The 18,450-nt window shown below is 55.3% G+C and overlaps 1 protein-coding gene across 2 annotated transcripts in view; it reads right to left on the bottom strand.

Annotated features, from left to right (window-relative positions):
• ADORA1 (adenosine A1 receptor) overlaps positions 1-16,343 on the bottom strand; it is a 31,075-nt gene extending 14,732 nt beyond the window's left edge. The window contains exons 1-2 of one of the 2 annotated variants that reach the window (XM_059413141.1): positions 16,157-16,343; positions 14,890-15,287 (exon numbers count right to left, since the gene is read on the bottom strand). In XM_059413141.1, coding sequence (XP_059269124.1) covers positions 14,890-15,230 — 341 coding nt within the window. In that variant the 5' untranslated portion in view covers positions 15,231-15,287; positions 16,157-16,343. Of the gene's footprint in view, positions 1-14,889; positions 15,288-15,636; positions 15,938-16,156 lie in introns of those variants that run through there. The other variant, XM_059413140.1, reaches the window with a different exon arrangement.
• Positions 16,344-18,450: the final 2,107 nt, after the last annotated feature.

Here is an 18,450-nt window from a genome sequence, read left to right as displayed (position 1 = left end):
CCATCTTGGCAAGGTGGTAACGACACAGCCCAGCACGGCTTGCAAAGTGCTTCCCAGCCAGCGATCCAACTTGTTGCAAATATCAGCTTGCCAGGTAAACAAAGAGCAGATTGTTGCCAATTTGCAGATTGGAAAACTAAGGCCCAGCAAGATTTGGTGAGTGCCCAACGCCACTTGGGGTCTGAGCTGAGCCTGAAGCCAGGCTCCTCTGACTCTGGCCCAGGGCTCTTTATAGGATGCCCTCTATCTATGGGTGGCAGAGAAGGTCCTTCCGAGCCCCTCACTGCGCCCCGCCAAGGGCCCGCCGGGCTGCCTCTCTAGCCCACCTCCACCACTCTCACCTCCGTGGACTGTGTGGGATCGTTTCTGCTGCCATGGTGCTGGCAGCACCTCCGGATTTAGCTTCCCTGCCCTTGTGATTGAAGCAGCCGCGCAAATGAGCACATGCAGGCCCGGGGGCTTGCGAGGAAACAGGCGGCGCCGAGAGGAAACCAGGCAGCAGGCCAGGCCTGTGCCCACTGGCAGTCCCTGCCCTAGAAGCCTCGGCCATCGTAGCTCAGCCTGTGCTGATTTCTCTCACCATCTGTGGAACCTTGCGTTCTGTGCCCATCTCAGCCTCGAAGCCCCCTGAGGACGGTCAGGGCTGGTCTGGAAATCCCCAAAGCTGGTCAGGGTCCCCGGTCTGGAAATCCCCGAGGACAGTGGCAGTGGCAAGTGGGGTATCAGCAATGACATCCGCTTTTGCTATTTATGAGCTGGGCAACCATTTTCAAGTGACTTTACCTCCCCAGCACCTTATTCATGTGTAAAATGATGCTGATCTCAGCCTTGCAGAAAATTACATATGCTGCCAAAGAAGGTTCTGGGTGATGCTCCGGACACTGAGGAGGTAGTCCACACCCCAAGACCCCTTCCAGGGAACCCTCCAGGATCTAGCCGGAGTACAGGGGAGGAGCCTGGAGCAGGAAGGGAGGTGCCCAAGGCTCTGGATCCAGAATGGGATGGAACACAACCTTACCTGCCTGTAGGGCTTCGGGCACCTCCCAGCCCTGCCACCACTTCCCCAAGACCCAGCTCACCAACGCCAGACCTCAGCATGCACACAGAGGACGCCCTTAAGCCCCACAGGCAGATAATGTCAGCTGACCACCCCAACTACACCGTGGACGAAGAAACACACACACACACACACACACAACCACACACACACACCATTATCCATCCATCTCCCTTCCTCCCACCAAACAGCAGGAAAGGGAAGAAGGAGCCCCATGATCCTGCAGGGAGATGCTGGGCTTAATCATCCCTTTTCGTGTCTAACAACAGCCAATCTTGTGCACTGGTTACTGTTCCATTTTCATTCGTAGCGAGTGAGGCTCAGCATTTGGCTAAGGTCAGATTGCGGAAGTAGCAGAGGCCAGACTGGGAGACCAGTATGGCCAGCCTGGTGGGGAAGCAGGGGGCCCGTGAGCTCTCTACCAGTGGAGGTGCAGGTCCCGTGGGGTGAGGGGAGGTTGTTTGTCCCAGTACCAGACCAGGCCCCGAGATCTGGCCTCCTGGTTCCCAGCCGCCAGACTCCCTCTGTGCTGGCCAGATGGGGAAATCACATCTCCCCCAGCCTCCTCTGGTTTGGGAGAAGGCTCCCTGGCCTGAATTCTCCTCACAGGTGTTTTGCTGGAACATTTTTTTTTCTTCAAGGCTTGCCTGTGGACTGAGCTCTGGCGCGGGCCACGTTCCAACAGGAAGAGTGGGGCGCAGAGAAGGCCCTTCCTTGCCTACATGATTCTAGCAGCGGGAGCAGACACCCTCTCCTGTGCAGGTAACCGCCCCCCACCCCCGGGGAACTCTCGGGCATGAACAGTAACCCCCCACCCCCCGGGGGACTGCCCCGTCACTGAGGCGTGAAAGCCCCGCACCAGCCTGCAGACACAAGTCACTGTCAAGTCCTTCCCCGCCAACCTCAAGGCACACCTCCCCACCTCGGTGGCCCCAGGGAGTCTTGATGGGATGCAGCCTCCATTCTGCCACCCTCATGCTCCTGCCCGGGGAGCGGGCTGGAGCTGGGAGCTGTCGACAGCTCCAGCAGGTGGTAGACAGCACGGCCTGACACCCGAGAGGGAAGAGCTTTCTCTTTAAACATCAGCTCCCAAGGCAAACTTGGCTCCCCTGCCAGGCGTGTGGCAGCACCCACTTCCTGACCCTCCCTGCTTCCTCGTGGCAGCTCCATCTGGCCCTTGGGTCTCTGCTCCCCTCACGTACCTGCAGCCCCGCAGAACACATCGGCTCCTTCTGCTACCTCCATGCCAGGCCGCCAGGCCACCCCTCGGGCAGCACTTGGAACTACAGGCCAGAGAGCAAACTTGGGCTGGGGCTGAGGGTCACAGTAACTCCTCCCTCCCCCACATACTCCCCAGAACCAACGGATCCCCAAACAGTGAAGCCGTCCTCCTGTCCCATTCTAAGAACAAGAACACTGCCTCCCAGAGAACTCCTTGCAGTTGGGACTGGAATTAGGCCCATTTTATAGATGGGAAAACTGAGACCCAAAGAGGGCCGTGATTTGCCCCAAATCACCCAGAATTGAGTCCGGGCTCAAATACAGATCTTTTCACTCATCCATTCGGATGTTAACTCAGCAATTCTGGTTCTACTTAGCCATTATGTGCCTGAACTCACATTGTCCAACCTTGCTGAACCTCAGCTTCTCAGAAACTGCGGACATTAGGACTATACTTTACTACTGACAGCAAACACTCTTAGCACCTCTTCATAAAATTGTGCATAGATTTCAACAAGAGAGCCCAGTCCCTCTCCCTCTGCACCTGCCTCTCTCACACACTCTAAATAAAGGGAGTCCATATAAAGCATTTAGCACAAGGCCTAGCACATATTAGGTGCTCAAGAATCACTTGCTACTATTACCATTCATTTACTGATTCACTGCACCAGTCGTCGGATATCAAAAATGGGCAGAAAGCACACTGGGCATTACAGAAACAGGGAGGAATAGGCTTAGCTCCCCCCTCCCAACCCATATGCACACACACACACACATAAACTGCTCACGGGCAAGTGAGGGAGATTACCTCCACGCAATTTGACAAGAGCTGTGTTTGAAGCCCTTGAGGAACTGTAAGAACATGAAGGCTTCCTGGAGGAGGTCTCATCTGAGCTGAGCATTAAAGAAGAAGTAGACAAGAGAAGAGAAGAAAATAGCTTTCTGGGGTGTGTGTGTGTGTGTGTGTGTGTGTTTAAGTCGTGGTCTTACATGTTAAGCCCTCTTTATCTTTCTTCTCCCCTCCGAGGATGCACAGGGTAAGAAGTGACTGGCCTCGAGACAGGGAAAGTGGGGTTTGAGCCCAGGTACAAGACGGTGTGGGTCTGAGCATCCTGGCTGGGGGAGGGACCTTGGCTTTGCGTGCCTGGGTGCAGGCCAGGCCGGCTCAGGCCTCTTGCTACGTGGCGGCTGGTAAACCATGTCTCACCACACAAAAGCTGAGCAGACTGTGGGTCTGGGCCCTTGAGGACGGGATCCGTGTTGTCAGAAAACACTTGTTGACTTGAACCCATAACCTGTGTTCTTATGTCAAGGAGGATTCATGGTGGGGGGTGGGGCATGAGGACTGGGGTTTGGGGGAGCCACAAACACTATAAGAGACCAGCTGTGCTGGGACACTTGTCTGGGCCTCAGAGAGGGAGAGCGGGTGGGGTTTGGGGAGAGACCCTCCAGGATATTATTTTTTTATTTACAAAAAGAAAAAGAAAAAGCTGTAACCCTCTACATACACACACACACATACACTCACTCACAAGCACACACCCAGATGTGCACGTGTGAATGCACGCACACACCCCGCTAAGAGCCTCCCCAGCCCTGGCTGGCTCACTCCCAGACTGTAAGCGCCCCCCCGCCCCCCTGGGACCTGACACAGCCGCTCTGAATGGTGTCTGTGTCTCTTCCCAGCCCCCCTGGGCCACTGTCATCAAGGCAGCCCTGGGAGCCCAGGATGTGGGGGTTGGGAGCTGTGTTTACCCCTTGGTGGTGTCTGCTGGGCACTGTGAGTCCCCAAACACTCTGAATGCTCCCCGCCCCCGCAGAGCAGTTATGGAGCCGCCACCCCCCAGGGGAGCCCTTGCTTCAGCTCCATCTGATGGATGGATGCCAGGCCCCTCGGGAGGACAAGGAAGGCTCAGGAGAGGCTGCTCACACCCTCCCTCATAGAAACAGAAGCATGGAGACCAGAGGGAGCCAGGCTGGGTCCAGACACCAGGATTCTCCCTGCAACATGCCAGGGAAGCTCGGGTGAGACCTTTCACCCCTCCGCACCTCGCCCCCCCCCCCCAAAACCTCTGATCTCTCGGGAATGTTTTCATGAAATAACACTTCATGCTCCACTACCTGCCTCTGCCCTCTGTGGATGAACATGAAAGATCCGAATGACTTCTTCCAAGCAGGCCACTCCATCTGGCCCACAGAGGCCTCCTCCCTCCGTGCCAGCGAGCATTCCCGGGACAGACACTGACTCAGCCGCCTACCAGGAGGCAGGGGTGCATGTGTTAGGTACTGGGATACAATGAGCAAGACCGAAGGAGAGAACCACGCCCTGCCCTCACTGTCAGCGGCACCCATCTGACACGGACCTGAGCCCGGTGGGACCCCAGCAGTCGCCTAACACGGAGCTGTAGATGGAAATCGAGTCAGGATTATCGGACAATAGGAAACGCCCCCACTCCCTGAGTGCCTGCTATGCGCCAGTCTTAACCCAGCTCATCTCTAGGCCTCCTGATGGCCACTGGGAGGAAGTATTAAGAAGCCTCTTTGGCAGAAGAGCAAATGGAAGCTCAGAAAGGTTAAGTAAGCGCTCCACAGTGGCAGAGCCCTCTGTGCCGGCACCATCGGCCTGGGGACACTGCTGTCACCCTTCATTCCACTGATGTATCTGCGTGAAGCAGGGCGAGAGACGCCTGCCTGAGAAGGGGATCATTAAGATATCTGGGGTAGATTTTTGCAAACAGACCCCCTCTTGTGCCCGCCAGAGAATCATTGCCTGGTGAGTTCCCATTCCAGCTGGGTGGGTGGGCCTCGGAGCTCCTGGTTCTGTGGGGACAGGCAAAAAAAGAACTGAGAAGAAGCTCTTGTCTTGCTGTAGTCTGGGCCCCTCCTCAGCGCAGAGAGGGGAGTATTGGAGCCTGGTGGCGTCTGAGGTCAGGCTGCCTGCCGTGAGGTCTGGTCTTGGGTGCCTGTGCCCACTGTGCCAACTGCCCCGCAAAGCAGTCTCTGCTGCACAAGGCTTCTTCGTGGAAGGACAGACGAGGCTTCTCTGAGCAGCCCAGGTGCCCCCTGCTCTGCCCATCAGGGCGGGGCCAGAGCTGACACTGGTTCACTGTTTCCTGACCGACTGTCCCTTCTGCTGCCTTGGTGGAAACTGCACTGCTCAGCACTCCACCGTGGCTCTGCAGGGGGACCCTGTTCTAGGGTGGAGGAGGGACGGCCACCACACAGGGGATCAGCACAATCCACAGTGCCAGGCCGGGTGGGTTGCAGCAATGCGGGTGGGAAAGGAGGTTCTGGAGGGACGCAGAGAGTCCGGGGACAGTGCCACCGAGGGACACCAAGGATGGGCAGAGACTTGGGGGCCTCAGCTATCCCCAAAGCCATTGCGTCTCGTTCTGAATAGAGCCTGGCAGGAAAGAAGAATCCCCAATTCTGCTGTCTCCTTCTGGAAGATTTAGGGAGCCCAAAACCCCACGTCCTTGTTACGGTCATTCCAGACTAAGAAAGCCAACAGCCTCCTAAGAAGCAAGGTGGGAAGATAGCAGATGCAGCAGCTGGAGCCCCCCAGGAAGCCGGCTGGATACTTGAGCGGCCCCTTCCTCAAGGCTGTCGGGGGTGGGGGGAAAGGGCCCAGATCCTGGACTCCGAGCACAGGAAGAAGATGACCGGAGGACCTGAGTCCCTACTAGGCTCTGAATCTCCTTCCAGTTTCTTCCTTCCATACCCTCTCTCCAGAATCGGCATCACCATCTACCCAATGGCTTCAATCATAAACGTGGCAGCCACAATTGACTCCTTCTCCCGGCTTGCACACCCTGTCCATTACCATTTGGTTCTAACTCTCCCACACCCTAACTCTTTCCAGTTCCTTCCATCTCCACTGCCTCCTGGGCTCCCTGCTTGCCCCTAACCCCGCCTATAACCATGAGCTCTTCCAGTCTTCTCTTGCCCCCTCCAACCCATCCTCCACACAGCAGGCAGAGTGACCTTTTCATGTTAATGTGCTGAATACACTGATTGAGTTTTTTCAATGTTATACCACCCTTGCAAGGATGCAATAAACCCTGTTTGGTTGTGATGTATTATCCTTTTTATCTATCACTGGATTTGATTTGCTAATATTTTGTTGACGAATTGTGACCTTTAAAAATGTAATGGAGATTATGTCATTCCCTGCTGAAAGCACTCAGTGGCTTCATTGCACACTTAGAATAAAATCCACACTCTTGACCATGAACCACAGGGCCTACATGGCTCTACCTAAGTCCTCAGGCACCTGTGGGTTTCCTTGGACACTGACTCAGGGTTTGGAGACACCAGAGTCAGCCGCAGAGAAGAGCACGATGGTCATGTTCCTTGAATTCTCCTCAAGTTATGATTGTAGCCACCACTCGCTTATCGCTTATCGGTGTGCTGGCTCGCTCCCTCCACCAGTTCCTAAGCCCCGGGGACTGGGGCCCACTCCTTGACCATGACCATGATGAGACACCTAATGCCTGGGCCAGAATCTGGCCCTTCTGTGCGATGCAGGAATGAACTCTCCACCTTCTCCCAAGCCTGTGTCAGCCCGGCTGAACACGGCTGTGATAAGCACACAGCCATGCCACTGGACTCTCCCCTCAGATTCATCACCTTGAACTTCAGGTGGGCCCTTCATGCCGCCCCCGATTATAGTCCACTTCCCGAGTCTCGTCCCTCCTCCCCCACGTCCAGAAAATTATTCCACACTTGCTACTCTCACTCCCACCTCCTCCCCCCTCCTCCCGCATCCTCCCTCCCAGCCGGCGACCTTGCTTCCCACTTCCGGGAGAAAGCTGAAACACGCAGAAGAGAGCTTCACCTCCCGGCATCTGCACCCACATACTGACTTCCTGCCTGATAGATGACCTCCGAGCCTCTCTAAGGCGGCCCCTCTGTGTGGGTCCCGACCCTGCCGGCCAAACCAAAGCCATCAACCCCAAAATCCTCTCCTTGGCTCCAATGTTAGTTTTGCGGTCTCCGCTGGATGGTTAGTCATCAACACACAAATGTACTAACGTCCCTCCAATCTTAGAAAACAGCACAAAACAAAGTACCCAGTTTCCACTTCTCCCAGTGGCTTCTGCTCTGCTTCTTTATTCCCTTCATAACAAAATTCTTCAAAAGAGTAACCTACATTAACTGCCTTCCATTCCTTCCTCTTCTCTCTGGAGCCTTCTCGATCCAGGCTTTCTGCTCCCACCACTCCATGACATTGCTCTTGCCAAATCCACTGGTAATTCTCAGGCCTCATCTCCCTGGACCCATGGGCAGCCATCCGCAGCAGCCAATTCCTCGCTCCTCCTTGACATACTTTCCAAGCACTCACTCGGGGCTCTAGGTTTTCCTCTTACGTCTGCCTCTCAGTGCTCGGGCCTCGTTTCTTCCCGATCTGTACTTTGCTTCTGAAGATCTCATCAGGGTTCCTTGGAGACGCATACACCATCGACCTGCAATGGTTCTCACCTTTATATCCCTAGCCTGCATCTCTCATCCGAACTCCATCCTTGCATATGCATCCAACCTCCCGCTCAACATTCCAGAGCTATTCGACAGACACCCCAAACTCAATGTGTCTGAATCTGAACCCCATTGCTCACAAAACCTGTACCGCCCAGCAGCCCTTCCCACCTCAGATAATGTCATCCTGCCAGTGACTTAGGACTGAAAGTCTGGTCATGCTTGACTCTTCTTTCTCCTCCATCAAACATCTAGTCCATAAGCAAATTCCTTGGCTCTTCAAAATACATCCAGAATGTGAACAAATCATCGTACATTCATACAATGGAATTCTAGCAATGAGAAGAAAAACCACAAGCCATCCAACAAACAACAGAAAAAGCCCTACTGTTTTGTTCAATAACAGTGATGAATCTCAGATGTAATTTTAAGCTTCAGAAGCCAGACACAAATGAGAACATACTACTGGATTCCCTTTGTAGAAGTTCAAGATCAGGCAAAATGAGTCCATGGGAATGAAGGTCAGAATAGCGGTGACCTTTCCGAGGATATGGGAGGGACCCAAGGGAACCTTCCGGAGTGCTGAAAAGGTTGCAAATACTGATGGGGTGCTGGCTACATAGATACACCTACATGCAAGAGTGTATCAAGCTATGCGCTTAAGACTTAAGCATTTCACTATATAAACATTTTACCTCAATAAAAAGTAAAATTTGAAAATGCACAGCCAGAATGAACCACTTTTCACCACCTGCTGGGCGCCATTCTGATTCAGGCCACTTCCCTCTTCCCTCGAGCCATTACTGCAGTAATGAGACCCCTGCTTTCCCGTACAGTGCCTTCTCAACACAGCAGTAGAAGAAGCCTTTAAAACCTAAGTCAAATCATGTGGCTTCTTTGCTTTAAACCCTGCAATGGCTCCCATCTCCCTCGGAATAAAAGCCAGTGTCCTTCCAGCAGCCTCCAAGCCAGGAGATCATTATCTCTCCAGTCCTGTCTTGGACCATTCTCCAGCTGTCTCACTCTACCCCAGCTGCGCAGACCTCCTTGCCAGTCCCCAAACCCTTCAGGTACATTCCTTCCCTAGGACCTTTGCTCTAAGTATTTCCTCTATGTGAATGTTCTGATGGCTGCCCGGCGTAGCCCCTCTCCTCTAAGGTTCGGCTCAGATGGCATCTTCTCAAGGGAGTCTCTCCCGACACCCCCAGTCCCACCACAGGCAGGTTGGGAGTTTGTCCTCGGCCACCTTGCCCTGCAGGAATCCACAATGTCGACAGTGGCTAAGAGCCTCCAGATGGAGCAGAGCCCGGACCAGCCCGCTCATCTTTGTGTCTGCAGGTGCAAAGCCTGCAAAGTGCCTGGGACACAGCAGGGGTTCAATGTCAGTTTATGAAATAGGTCTGTGGAAGTCACCATCTCTCTGACCTTCTGCCTCTACTAGGGGTAAAACCCCCAGGGTGAGGAGCAATGCAGGAGAAGGTGCCTATTCTCCTCTTCTCTGGGCTCACAGAAGGCCTTTGCCAGCTGCCTCAAAATCCCTGCCTACCCCTAAGCCAGTATCTCCAAGGCCGCTTGAGTGCCAAGGCCTCCCCTCCCCCCCACCTCCTCTTCCTCCCCCATCCCACCACGACCCACCAGCCTCTTCTTTGTTCTACAGCAGCTGCCTAGCCCGGAAGAGCAAATGGGCAGAGGAGTACCAGACACACTCTGGGGATCCGCAGTGTCCGTGGAGGTGGGCCGGAGGAGTGGGGAGAGGTGGAGTAAAGACGGGAAATATTTAACCCCATTTAAAATTCCTGATGCACACCCAGGGCTCTGGACTTGGCCCTGACCGCACAAATGATGGGAATTGTGAGCACCCTTGTAGAGTTAATTGCAATAATACAAAATCAGTAACAATCCAAACAGCCAAAAATGTAAGAATGAATAAATAAAACATAAACTTCATTTATTCAAAACATGTGTCTGGCATGCCTACTCTGGGCCAGGCACAAGGGATACATACACAGATGGGGTCCTGGCCCTCTTGCTGTTTAGCAAGCTCGGGAAAACCACCTAGACCATGAGCGACCGGGGAGAAGTAGAGGCAGCCTGAGTACCTAATAGAGGAGACTGGCCCAGTCCAGGGGGAGAGGGGGGCAGAGACATCCTCCCGGAGGAGGGACTGTGTTAGCTGAAACCTACAAGATGAATGAAAGGACAATCCAATATTTTACCCTCATAAAATTCTTACAAAACGGCTCTTATTGACATAGGGAAATACTTACAATGCAGCAAGTAAATAAAGTGGGATAGAGAGCCACACATGCTCTCCACCATGTAAAATTATATTTTTATCTATCTATCTCTCTCTCTATATATATATATTTAGAGATACAGATATATATGGAGATACATGTGGAAAGATTTTCTGGAACACCAAAATGTTAACACTAGTTATCTGTAGGTGGTAGAATTACTGGTGACTTTACCATCTTTCTTCTTCCCTACATTTCTCAACATTTTCTCCATGAGCATGGATTCCATTCATGCTGAGAAATAAATATCAAGTGTCAGGGCACGGCCTCCAAGATTCCACCCCATGACCCTTGGCCAAAGGCTTCTCTAGAAGGCATCATGGCCATTCCCCTGCTTCCAAGCAGCGCTAACTCCTGGAGTACTAGCACAGGAGACACTCTGGTTATCAAAAAAGACCCAGGCTCACCACTGTGGGAAAGGCTGACTTGATTCCTAACAGCAAACGGGTCCTAATCTACCAGATTTCTCCCCTGCCCCAGCATGCTGGCCTCCAGCACTTTCTGCTGGGCTCTCCGGGGTCAGCGGCCCAGTTGGGCAGGCCTCCAGCTATGGACAGAGGTAGGCCGGCCTGGGGCTCCACTGCCCACTGGAGGGAAGGTGAGGAAATCTGAGAGGGAGGCACCCAGCACGGCCGAGCTGAGTGCAGAGTCCACTGGCAAAGATCAGAGGAGAAAAATCACCCCACTGGCAGCCTTGAGGAAAGTCCTCCATAAATCCCACAGCTTTGTGGGTCTGATTCAAGATACCTGCAGGCCCACCGCTCAGAGACGTCTGTTAGACCAGCCCAGATTCAAATCCTGTCTCTGCTCCTGACAAGATGTTTGGGCAAATCACTGAACTCCCCTGGCCCTCAGACTTCAGTGTATCTACAGAAATGTCTACAGAATGGGGATAGCAATGCTGTCTGCGAGTGAGAGGCCAGAACACTAAATACGATGAACCATGTAAAAAACAAACAAACAAACAAACAAAAACACGTAGCACTGTGCCTGACTCAGAACCCCTGGGAACTAGAAAATACAACCCAACACACCCCTTGCATGATCTCAGCACCACACCAGCCCGAGTGGCGATAAGGAAGAACCATAGAGTTAGAGTTGAAAGGATGCTCAGAGGCCTCAGATCTAGTCCCATCACCTAACGGATGAGGTGAGGGTGGGGCTCAGAGAGGTTGAATATTTCAGCCAAGGATGCACAGCTAGGTAGTAACAGAGCAAGGCTCAAACTCAAGGTTTTCTGACTCCCAGAAGCCTACCACCCTTTCACGCCACCCCAGCCTCTCTGGCCAGAGACAGCCCTGGCTCAGGGCTCCTTCCCACAGACAGGGCTTTGGTCGGGGAGCCCCCTGTTGGCACCCCACCCCATAACCAGCCCCCTGGAGTCACAGGGCCGCCAAAGAAATTCAGGGTGAGGGGTGGTGGATAAACACTGGAGATTCCCTAGAAGTAGGAGCTCTGGGGGAACAGGGTTTGGATTACCAGGCATGCAGAGGTGCTATGCAAATAAGATACAAAACACATGAAAATGACCACACGTTATTGATGAATCAACAGTTTGAGCTCGCTCTTCTTTCTTTCTTTCTTTTTTTTTTTTTTTTTTTTTTGGTAACTCGATCATACTATGTGATGTGAAGCTTTTTTCTCTCTTGGCGTTGTGCCAAATGGAATGAAATAAAATTTGTGGTTGGCTGACCAAACCACACTTTGCTTGGTGAGGGGCCCAGGCTCGCTTCTGTCACCCAGCCACCCCACAGAAGCCTCCCCAGCGCTCAGGCACTAGTACTCCCCAGTGTCCGCAGCATCTGCCTCCGTCTGGCTCGTCAGGGCAGCAAGCCCAGTGCAGGGGGACCTTCGGCTGAGAGATATTCTCCCAGGCCCAGCAGACTGCTGACTCTAACTCATCCTCTTTCTCCTGTAGGGGGACAGGGAAGGGATGGGGCATGGTCTGGAGTGACCCAGCCCATCAACCCAGGCTCCAGGATCCTGGCCTTAGGAGCTAGACCCCAGCTGCCTTTCTCTCCCTGAGGGGACTCCTGTCCAGCAGCAGGACCTCCCAGGCACTGCTGGGGCGTGGCTCCAAAGGAACGGCCTGAGCTGTCGGGGCAGCTATGGTCAGATCCCTGAAGGAGAATGCAGGGGAGGTTCCCAGCAAGGAGGTTAGAGGTCAGACATCTGGAAGGCCTGGTGGAGGCTCAAGCCGGATAGCTCTGAAAACTCATCCAACTCAATCGACATTTACTGAGTGTCTGCCTTGTGCCAGACACTGAGCTAGGCGTTCTGGAGAATTTGCAGAAATGGACAACATGCACCGGCTGCTCAGGTCACTGCCTTGAACACACTGGCAAGCCACCAAGGAGGAAGAGACATGTATAAGTATAACGTAGCAGTATTTTGAAACCTCCCTGGAAATGCGGCGTGCGTGTGCGTGGTGTGTGTGTGCGCACATGCGCATGTTGGCAGGAGGGCATGTGCGTGGCTGCAGGAGTGCGCAAGTGTGCGTGGGGTGCGGCGCCCAGGCTGGCTTGTTCACACCCACTTTGAGCCAGATGTTAATAATGTTAATAAAGCTACACACATAAACATACCGCTTATGGCTTGTAGGTAATACTAAGTGCATCATATCATGCTAAGTGTTTCATATGTAGGAGTTTATTATCTTCTTCCCATCATTTTAGAAAGAAGGTACTACTATTTTTTAAATGATGTTTATCATTTTATAGTTTTAAGGAGTTTATTTATTTACTAATGAGCAAGCACAAGCAGGACAGCGGGGGCTCGATCCCAGGACTCTCTGATCATGACCTGAGCCGAAGGCAGATGCTTCACCAACTGTGCCACCCAGGTGCCCAAAGAAGGTACTTTTACTAATGTTCCCTTTTGTAGATGAGGAAATTGAAGCTTCACAAGGTGAAAAAGTGGCTTCCCCAAGGGCACACAGCTAGGAACTCACAGCAAGGATTTGAGCCCAGGCCCGTATTCTTTGTCTCTAGGCACCCCCCTGCCTTGGCCCTCAAAAGGCAACTCCCCAAGACTCCCAGCTCCTGGAGGCTGGAGCAAGGAGCAACCACAGCTGCCTCCTGGAAGACGGAGCCTGCGGTCCTGCCGCCTCAGCCACCCCCACCCCCACTCCCACAGGGCGAGTCGGGCACATTCTGCAGGCTTGTGACCTCTGTCACATCAGGATCAGGCCTTGGGTTCACCTTGGCACCCGCTCAGCAAACAGGATTTCTCGAGCAGCCCTCCTACATCTGCATATCTGAGTGAGTTTCCTAATGTGGCAACACTTTGCTAGAATGGCCCGGCTGGGAGGCCCAGGCGGCCCTAATGGGCTGAGACTGGCTTCCTCTGCACAGCCCAGCCACGGCCTGGGACGAATGGCAGCAGGAAGGCACCTCCACAGCCACGCCCACGCGCGGCTCCAATGCCTCCTTCTCTCCCTCCCCCTGTACCCTGAGCAGCAGTTTTCACCCACCTCCCCTGGGAACAGGGAGGCTGTGAGGGAGGTACACAGGGCATGGGGACTGGCGTATCATATCGGCACGGGGCCAGGGAGAGTCAGGAAGGAAGGTGGGCAGTGGAATCTAGGCTGTGCTCCCACCCGGCTTCAGGAGACCCCCTGGGTCTTTCCAAAGTTTCTCCTTTACCAGCTCCTACTCCACCTCCCTTAGAGGCTCGTGAGGAGGCTAGGGGAAAAAATGTTGCACGAAGAAAAGCTTTGAAAAGGTAAACGTGTGCAAATGTAACACACCCGGGAGAAATGTGGGCGCCTAGGCCTGCCTGGGGAAGTTGCCAAGCTTCCCAGCTATGGAAGCTACTCTGGGGATGGCAGGTGCCAGAGCTGGCCGGAGCTCCCCAGTAGAAAGGGAATCTGTTGGTGACCAGACCAGACCCGGTAGAAAGGGAATCTGTTGGTGACCAGCGGGCCTCCCGAGAGTGTCCCAGTGGGGCTGGCAAGAGACTGGCCGTGAGCCCAGGCATTCACTGGCACTTGGTAGCCCAGGCACTGCCTGGTGACGAGATTGCGGCCTGGCAGGCCCCAGCGTGGACGGGACGCCTGCCTGAGGACCGCCACTCTCAGGCCACCCACCCTGGCACTGCCTGGACCCAGCATCAGCTCTTCAGCAGTGACCGGCAAAGTCACACAGAGCTTAGCCACAGAATGGGGGCTTCAAGACCAGGCACCAGCATCTCCCCCCACTCCTGCCTGCAACCGAGATCCCGTGAGTGGAAGTTGGTCAGAGGTGATCAGACCGCTAGGCTTCCACGGGACAGCCGAGGAGGGTGGAGCTGGCTGCCACAGAGCCAGAAACACGAGAGCTAAAGAGTGTGTTCAGGAAGCCTGTCGGGGTCTCTAGCTGGAGCAGCAGCTCTCTTGTCCCTGGGAGGCCACCATCCTGACACCTTCACCCCACTCTAGCCATCTGCTTGGACCCTTCCCCATCCCCACATGGGAGCTTGGTTTATTCCCACCCAGTGCTCACTGTGATTGTCTTGGTGGCCCCCTCCAATCCCCCACCCCAGGCTGGACAGGCAGCCTGGGCTTCCCTGGCCACACAGGAGAAGCAGCTCAGGAGAAGCAGCAGCAGCCTCGGCTCTGGGGTCCTGGGCACTCCCAGGTTCAAATTCCTCCCACTACTCAGCCCCCTCCCCACCCCCACTTCCACTGAGGCTCAGCACTGTAGAGGGGATAGGAAGGCAGAGTGAGGGCTGGGGCACAATGGCCCAGGGACTCAGTGGCTTCCATGGGGTCTTCTGCTCTACCTTTTATCCTCTCTCAAGCCACCCAGCCTGGGGCGCAGGGTGGGGCACCACGGGTCCCTTCAGCGGCTCTGGACTCACCGGAGGGGGATCTTGACCCGGAGGTAGCGGTCCACGGCGATTGCCAACAGGGCCAGGATGGAGCTCTGGGTGAGGATGAGGACAGGGCAGGCGACCATGAGGCAGGTGTGGAAGTAGGTCCGTGGCCCAATGTTGATGAGGATGGCGAGTGGAATGACCAGAGCGCCCACGGCCACATCAGCCACCGCCAGCGAGACGATGAAGCAGAAGGTGGCATCCCGCAGAGCCTGGTTCACCTTCACTGCCCAGATCACCAGCACGTTCCCGGGCACAGAGACCAGGGCGATGAGCACCTCGATGCCAATGTAGGCGGCCTGGAAGGCCGAGATGGAGGGCGGCATGGCAGGCGCAGGCCAGGCACATCAGCAGCCAGGCACCAAAGGTCAGGAGGCAGGCACCTGTGGTCACAGAAGCCTGGGGTGGGGAGGCCTGTCTGGGAGCTGCAGGGGGAGCCCCACCAGCTAAGAAACTCCGCTGTCCTCTGGAGTGTTACCCCAAGTGGCATATACATAGAGTGCCTGCCCAGGCTGGAGGGAACCCTCCCTGGCCCTTTTTCTGCCTAATCTTTGTCCCCTCTCTTTATCATCCCCAGAGGTTCCATTCAAAAACTTAAAATAGCAGTGCTCACTCCTCCATTAGCTTTTTTATCAGGTGTGAGGCAGCTCCCGGCTGGCACACACCCCCCACGGGGGTCCCTGTGCCTGGCTCTGCCCACCCAGCCCGCAGAAGAGGCCGCAAGGAGCTCACCATCCCGCCCGCTGGCCACCAGGGGGTCCCGGAGGCAGTGCCCAAAGTTCTGGGCACCTGGCGGCGCGCAGTGCTGCGGGGCCGCGCCGGGCAGGGCTGGGCTCCAGGCACCGCGAACGGCGGCTCATCGTCCTCGGGCTCCCGCCGCAGCTCTCCCAGCCCGGCCTTTCAAGCAATCACATGGTGTGGCGGAGGCTCAGCCCCGGGCGCTTTTAAAGAGGTAGCACCCCTATGTCGCACCTGGGACGGGGCTGGCAGGCGCGGGGCTGGAGGACCGACCGAGCCCAGCCGCAGATCGCGGCGCAGACGCCCCTTTGCCCGCCGGTGCGCACACGTGCCTGGCGCCACCCACCCCAGCCGCGGTTGGCTCCCACCTCTCAGCAGCATCTGGTCCCGCTCCAGGGACCCTCCCAGGCCAGCGACTCTCCCTCGCTCCTGCCCCAAAGGGCGTTCTGGTCGCCCCTCTCGGCCCTCTCCTGCATCCTCATTGCGGAGCCACGGAGGCGAGGCACAGACTTACCCAAGGTCACCAGGGCTAGCAGAGCTCCTAGCCACCTGAAGGGCTGTGTCCGCCCGCTCCGGGGATGCCTGCACCATCCAGGGCCAGCCTGTCAGGTCCAGGGGGATGGTCGCTGGCTGGGACTCCACTCGGGCGCCGGCGCCTCCGTCGCCCCCGGCTCGGGAGCTGAGTGACAACCCGGCTCCGCACACCGGGAGGGGGCGGGGGCGGCGGCAGCACCCGCGGGGCCCCTCCCTCCTCGCCCTCCGTCTCCTCCCCCACCCCCTCCTCTAAACAAAGGAAGTGATTCTGGGTGAGAAAAGCTGGGAAAATGTGAGCTTTTCGCAGGGTCTGGTGTGTGAATCCAGACTCAGGAGTGGACAGACGGGAAGCCTCCGTGTGTTCACTGGCTCGCTTCTCAATGCGAGATGCCCGGAGCCCCGGTCTGGCCTCAGGGGACCCCTGCACCTGGCAGCGGCCTGGCCTCTCACCTGCAGGGCTCCCCCCCCCCCCCCCCCAGGACCTCCTCCCAGCTGTCAGCTAGAAGCAGCCCCTACCCTCCACCCCCCCACACACGCTCCTACCCCTCACTGCTGAAACCCTGCTCTCCCATGAAGCCAGCCCCTGCCTATTCTCAGAAACTAACGTCCTTCCACAGCACATTACTTTGTAGGCTCTGTCCTGAGTCATTATATTCCTTTCTCCTCTTTTAGAACTGCTTGTTCACCTATTACAAATGAGGGCACTGGGACTGAGAGGAGTGACCTCTCTTACTAAGATGATCTCTGCCACTGTCACTCCCTCTTGTGCCCCTTTTCTTTCCTCCTCCTCCTCCCTCTTCGTGACACAATACCTAAGCCAAAAGGTATCCAGTCCAATCCCTTCATGTTATAGATAAAGAAGCAGACTCGGGGAAGGAGGGGACTTCTGCCAGATCGCACAGCAAAATCCCAAGGGGGTGAGAGTCAGAAACCAGGCTCGAGACTCCTGACTCCTGTCACAGTGCTCTCCACACTGTGCCCCATCCTGATCCCTCCCTTGGCTGCCTCCTGGTGCAGTTACAGTTTAGGTGGCTGATTGGGACCCACCGAGGGCCACCTGGGGGCAGACCCTCACCCAGAACATTGTGTCTTGCCGAGACTCTGACCTAAGAAATTCTTGTTCGTGGACATTGGAAAAGGGCTTGGGAGGGCAAAGAGAGTCAGGCTGTCAGGCAAAGAGAATCAGTGCCATCCGGCCAACACCCCGGCCCCTATGGGCACCGCCCCCTTGTTGGGTCTCCGGATCTCCAGAAAAATGTTCTGCCCAGAGGAGGGTGAGCATAAGGCTTCTGTGGAGGGGGGAGTGGTCTGGCTGAAGCACAGTGGGGATGGGCTGGGGCTGGAAGCTGAGCAGCCTCAAGGAGGTAAGGGCAGGTTGAGTCTTCCTGGGGGAGGTGGAAGAAACTGAGCTTGGGGAAAGATCACTTCCATTTCTGCCTTCAGGGAGAGCAAGGAATCTGTGCCTTGGGCAGTCAAATTGCAGTCTTACCCAGAGCCCAGCTGGAGAAAGGGGGTAGTACCACTTTCTTTTCCCTTCCTTTCCCTCCGATTCCTCTGCAGACTTCCTCAACACTCCCAATGACATCCCCACATTCTGCTTACTCCCCATGCCACGTGAACATGCCAACCTGTGTGTCTGTCCCCCTGCCTTGAACCCTTGTCTTGGCCCAAGTTCTTTTGGGATCAAGGCTGTCTTTTGATTTTCACTCAGCCCCCTGATTTTCACTCATGTAGCTGATAGAAAACCTCTGCCCCCCCCCCCCCAAGACCCAGGCAGGTCCAGCCTGGGGGGCGGGGGGAGCGGGGGAGCGGGGAGGGGATTGAATCACCCTATGCAACCTTCTAGCATCTTCTGCTCTGGAGGGCACCTGAGCCCACCCCCTATTCTTCCTACTGTGGGTGGTTGATATGTATTGGCTATGTTTGTGTAATACCTGTAGATCGTTTGTTTTTCTTCAGTTCTAGGTAAAATGAACCCAAACCTCTTACCTGCTTTCCTCTTTCTTCTCCCTCCCTCCCTTCCTCCCTCAACTTCTGCCTGTTCCGGGGCCAGGCCTCCTGGGGGATTAGACTGGCCTGTTTGAGAACTGAGCTGGCCCAGTCAGCGATGGCCCAGAGAGTTGTTCTGGGAAAAAACACACCATCTCCTCAGAGTCTTCTGGGCAGGAGGGAGTGTGGGAGTGTCTATGGCCAACACAGCACTCCTGGACATCAAAGCCATTTGGTGACGTGAAAAGAGCACTTAATTAAGAGTCAGAAGAGCTGAAAGCTGAC

The sequence above is a fragment of the Mustela nigripes genome, chromosome 10, assembly GCF_022355385.1.
Source record: "Mustela nigripes isolate SB6536 chromosome 10, MUSNIG.SB6536, whole genome shotgun sequence".
Taxonomy (NCBI): Eukaryota; Metazoa; Chordata; class Mammalia; order Carnivora; family Mustelidae; genus Mustela; species Mustela nigripes.
Note: the sequence above shows the minus strand (reverse complement) of the source record. Positions and strands in the feature narration are given on the sequence as shown.